Source organism: Arachis duranensis, chromosome 10 (genome assembly GCF_000817695.3).
Source record: "Arachis duranensis cultivar V14167 chromosome 10, aradu.V14167.gnm2.J7QH, whole genome shotgun sequence".
NCBI lineage: Eukaryota > Viridiplantae > Streptophyta > Magnoliopsida > Fabales > Fabaceae > Arachis > Arachis duranensis.
The window spans coordinates 78,668,523-78,673,648 of record NC_029781.3 but is presented as its reverse complement, the minus strand read 5'-3'; the positions used below and the strand labels follow the sequence as shown (position 1 = coordinate 78,673,648).

Below are 5,126 nucleotides of genomic sequence, written 5' to 3'. Positions count from 1 at the left end.
TTTCCATTTTGAAGTCTATTTTTGTATTTCCATGACAGAGGACAGAATTTAAAGACAAGTTATGGTAGGTAAAATTAAATATGTGGTACCCGAGTAAGAGCGCCAAGAAGAAGGTGATAACTGGAAGACAGTTTGTGGTAGCAGCAGCCAACGTTGCTGACGTGTACATAAGACCAATACCATACACATCCAAGCTCAAAGTAATGCTGCAAATTATTAAAAATTAAATATAATTAAGTGTAAATCTGGAACATATATGAACTCATACGTACCCACAGAATGAAAGGAGGAAGATCTTGCAGAAGGTGACGAAAGGCAAAGGCGGCGCAGTTTTCCTACACAATTATATATTAGTGGAAGAAGTTTCACATTATTATTATAGAATTAATCTGAAAATCGAATTAATACCATTCGAAGAAGAGAGCAAAAGGGATGAGAAAAAGGGTTGCAATGGCCTGTCTGTAAAAGACAAAGATGAAATTGTTCATGCCATGATCGAATGCTGCTTTTGATAGAAGAAACATGGCAGCATATATGGCTTGTATCACAAACACAACCGCATAGGCTTTCTGTCCTTTCATTACTACTGTACTCTACTCTACTCTTTCTTTCTTTCTTTCTTTCTTTCTTTCTTTCTTTCTTTCTTTCTTTTATTTCTGAGGCGTTGAGTGATCGATGATGAGACTCTTCACATCTATCTCACACTTCACACACATAGTAACAAACAAGACATTAATGTAATTTAAGTGATATAATAAGGGCAGGGGGACGTGTGTGGTTTTCATTATATATATAAACGTAACCTTTGCTCTCATCTCTACTTCTTTCGAATTGGGACCCACCACATCCCTCCCATCTATTTCTTCACTCTACTGCTCTCTGTTTTAGCAAAATTCTTTCATGGCTTCATGCATTCATTCCCACAGGTTTGTTTTTGCAACTTGTCCTCCTCTCATCAAATTTAATACCATAATATTGATGTTTTTGATACTATATACTATATTTTCATCACGTGTTTTTTCTGAATTCAAAAACAAAATTGCTAAGGTCATTAAAATTTTATTTTTTATCATTATTTAATTATTAATTTAATTTTTTTAGTTTAATTTTTTTAGTCTAGTACTTTAATAACATATTTTATTTTATATTTTTAAATATTAATGACTAACTGATAACTAAAAATAATAAATTTAAATAATTTTTTAATATTTGTTTAAAAATGTATTTATTTGATTTTATATCGTAAAATAAATTGTATTTTTGGAATTTTGAAGATGGTGTGACATATAATAAATGGAATGAAAACAAAATATAAGGAGTGGATGTGAATTAGAATGAAGAAAATGTGATTTGTATATTTATTTGGGGAATGATAGGGCCAACATCTTTAATGTAAAAAATATAAAAAAAATTATCAGCATTGGTTTAAATGTAAAACAAAAATAAAAATATTAGTTAATTTTTTTTAACTATATTATTTATATATCAAAAATTAATTACTAAATTAAATCAATTATCAATATAAAATATATATTGAAATACAAAAAATATTAAAAATGAGTTAAACAATATATAGATTTATACCCAAATTTATGAATAAATTACATGAATGAATAGTTTGGAGTTAAAAATTATGTAAATATCCTACACTAATTCTTATACAAATCAGTCTTAAATATCTTTATATAAATTAAATTAGATGAATTTGATTTAGTATGTTGAGTAGTAAATCGAATCAACCTTGATTTACTACTAAGTAAATCGAATCAAAATTAAATCAATTTGATTTAATTTATTACTGTATAATACATACAAAATAAATTGAATCAAGTTAATTCGATTTACTATCTGCATAGATTATTGACATTTATTTATTTTTTTATTTTTAAAAATATTATATTAATAAAAAATAATTTAATTATTTTTCAAATTACATATTGTATAAATATAGTAGATCTTTTTTATATTGCATAATTATTTGTTACTTTTGACTCTGAAAAAAATCTAAGTTTTAACACTTATACCATTTTGGAGGGCTATACTTTATAATAATTTTTTCAATATCAAAAGTCTCGATAACGATTCTTTAGATGCTAATGAGTTAAAAGATTATTTTTAATAAATTTTTAAAAATCGTTTATTATTCCCTTTTGAATTTATAAGTTTGTAAAAATGTAATTTTTGTTAATTCGATTTACTATGTATGTGTTGTAAGTAGTAAATCAAATCAAGTTGATTCGATTTATATATATATGTTGTATTAGTAGTGAATGGAATAAAGTTGATTTTTTTTGTGACTACGAATAAAGTTGATTCGATTTACTACTCAACATGCTAAATTAAATTTATTTGATTCGATTTATGTAAAGACTAGTGTTAAACCCATGCGATGCACGGGCTTATATTTAAATTTGATAAGTTAAATTAAAAATAATATTTTATAATCATATATTTTTTAAATTTAATATAATACTATCATCGTTATATAATAAATGTGTTAAATATGTTGTTTTATCTTTATTCAAAGTAAAATATGAATAGAAGAGTTTGAAGTTTATAATATTCTTGAACCATAAGGAGGAAGATAAAAAAAAATAAGAACATATATAACTGTAATAATAGCATGTTAATTTTACCCTAAATTTTATATCAAAAAGCTAATGAAAATTTATCGACAACCTAGTATCTTACTAAGTTCATTAGAAAATCATTGGATGTTGTGCTCCTTGTTACACATTTCATTTCAAATTTGAAAAAAGAGTTATAGATAAATTAGTTATATCTATAGTAAAGATTTGTACAAAAGTGTAAATCAAAACATGTTATTAAAATAAAAATAATATTATTCTTACCTAAATATTATTAGAAACCTCTTTGAACACGACATTTGTTGTTGATGACTTTGGATTGCTGTCTTCATTTAGAATTAAAACCCTGAGGCCACTGCGACTCTTAACTCTTGATAAAGCAACATAAAGTTGTTCATGGGTGAACACTGATTTTGGCAAATAAAGCCGTACATGTGATAATGATTGACCATGACTCATGTTAATGGTCATTGCAAAGCATACTGTTAATGAAAATTGTCTCCATTGGAACTTAAATGGCAATCCTGAATCTGAAGGGATCAAGTTCATTCTTGGAATGTACACTTTATCTCCAATATTTCTACCGGTCACTACCGCCGCTCTAATTACGTTGCTGCCAAGTTTGTTAACTATTAATCTTATCCCGTTACATAAACATGAAGTCTGGTCTATGTTTCGCAGTAGCATTACAGCGACTCCTGGCTTCAAAGTCAACTTGTGATTGAGTAGTCCCGAACATTTGATGTCATTTAGAAACTCTGGTGTGAACCACTCTTGTTTTACATCTTCATTCTCATCAGCTTGACATGTTGTGTCAGAGTTCAAATACTCCTTTTCCATCCCTGGAAAGATTGTCAAGACAAAATCGTTTACCTTCTCGACACTCTTAAGTGTGGGTGCAAGAATTGCTCTACTCTGAAAATACCTGTAATCTGACATGTTTTGCAACAAATTTGGATATGCAAAGTCTACCAAATGAGAGAGAGGATCATCAGTAGTTGTAATCAATAGATCATCTGGAATTTTAACTTTTAATTCATCACCAACAACAGAGCCAATATTTCCATTTCCAACATCAAGTATCCAATTAGCAAATATCTTCATTTCACCTTCATCTTGATCCGAAGAAGACATTAGAAGCCTCATATTCGTATGCATTTTCAGAACCTTACAAAATGACCACAGATGGGATGAGTTAATAGCGGATGCTAATATATCGTGTCTACTTCCTTTCAGAATCACCGAAATTTTCTGTCTGAAATCACCTCTTAGAACAACAATCTTACCACCAAATGGTTGATGTGTCTTATGTTGATCGGTAACTGACATAAGATTCCTGAGCGTCCGATCAAGTGCTTCAAAACGGCAGTTGTACCTTCCCTCGCATACAACATATTGAGAACTCAAAATTGGATCCTGTTTTGGACTTCTCTGGTCTCTCCTCATACCACATCATGGCGTCGCAATGCCGACAAAAAATTCTGGGTCACCAATATCTATCACATCTAATAATCACCAAGATAATAAATTGTTTTAGTTATATCTGCAACAAATACTTTATATAAAAATATACCTTTCTTTCACCATGTTAAGTATAAAAATAATATTTATAAAAGATTACCGAAAAATACAATTTATGGATTAAAAAGATGAGATCATATAATACAATTTCATTGTGTCAACCTCAAGATTTAAGTTTTATAATAAATTAATGTTCAAATACAAAAATTATAATATATAACCATATCTTAGTTTGAATTTTAAAACTTGAACACTAAACGATAATTTTTTGTTTATAAAAAGCATAACAATAGTAAATAATAAAGTGATGATATTGCTACTTTTTAAATTACCTGTATTTTCAGCAACATCGAATATGGCTGGGTATTAAATTTGCACAGAATCATCTAAAATAGTCGTATTTTCAGTAATATCCTCAACTTCTTGAAAATTTTTTGAAAGATTTGTAGTCAATTCCTTCAAAAATATTTCTCTTTGTATCATGTGTCTTTTTTTTTCAACTATGCACACTTCTTCTAATTCTTTAGTATCTAAATTTGAATTAGATGTACTTGCTCCTGTAATCATTAGAGATAATACATCAAGTACTTTATATTATAAAAAAAGAAAAATGAATATATGTTAAATGTTTGAATCAGCTGAATTATGAATATATATTATGAAGGTAGTATTAAAGATAAAAGAAGTAAAATTTTAGCTTTGTGATAATTACAATCTATCATGCTTATCTTACCATGCTCTTTTGAAGTAGCATAGTCTTCCTATTCAGTCTTACATCCCTTTGCAATCTAATTCGATTTGTGTACTCCAATGAATCTATAATAATTATTTAGCATATACCAATGATTGTTTTTAATAGACCAATTAAAAAGTTAAATGTTTGGTCTTTAAGTCATAAAAACATATTAACATAGTAACTGGTAGATATTATTTTATGTTTGTTAAAGATGTTGTTGACTTGTCTGATGACATGGACTATCATATGCTTCACGTGTGATACTCGAATTACTAATATCA

The 5,126-nt window shown here is 27.9% G+C and overlaps 2 protein-coding genes across 2 annotated transcripts in view; both read right to left on the bottom strand.

The window, feature by feature from the left end:
• LOC107470359 (WAT1-related protein At5g64700) overlaps positions 1 to 601 on the bottom strand; it is a gene marked incomplete at its 5' end in the record, with an annotated part of 12,431 nt that extends 11,830 nt beyond the window's left edge. The window contains 3 exon segments of the mRNA XM_016089759.3: positions 90 to 206; positions 273 to 335; positions 409 to 601. Of these exon segments, the coding sequence (XP_015945245.1) occupies positions 90 to 206; positions 273 to 335; positions 409 to 581 (353 nt within the window).
• Positions 602 to 2,772: 2,171 nt separating this feature from the next.
• LOC107470337 (uncharacterized) lies at positions 2,773 to 4,034 on the bottom strand. Its single transcript, XM_016089725.2, has 2 exons — positions 2,881 to 4,034; positions 2,773 to 2,782 (listed from the first exon to the last, which is right to left on the bottom strand). The coding sequence occupies exons 1-2, from the start codon at positions 4,032 to 4,034 to the stop codon at positions 2,773 to 2,775; spliced, it is 1,164 nt and encodes a 387-aa protein (XP_015945211.2).
• Between the last annotated feature and the right edge of the window lie 1,092 nt (positions 4,035 to 5,126).

Bases quoted from the DNA above. Each gene is read 5' to 3' on its own strand.
- LOC107470337 (XM_016089725.2), bottom strand. From the start codon at position 4,034: ATGAGGAGAGACCAGAGAAGTCCAAAACAGGATCCAATTTTGAGTTCT.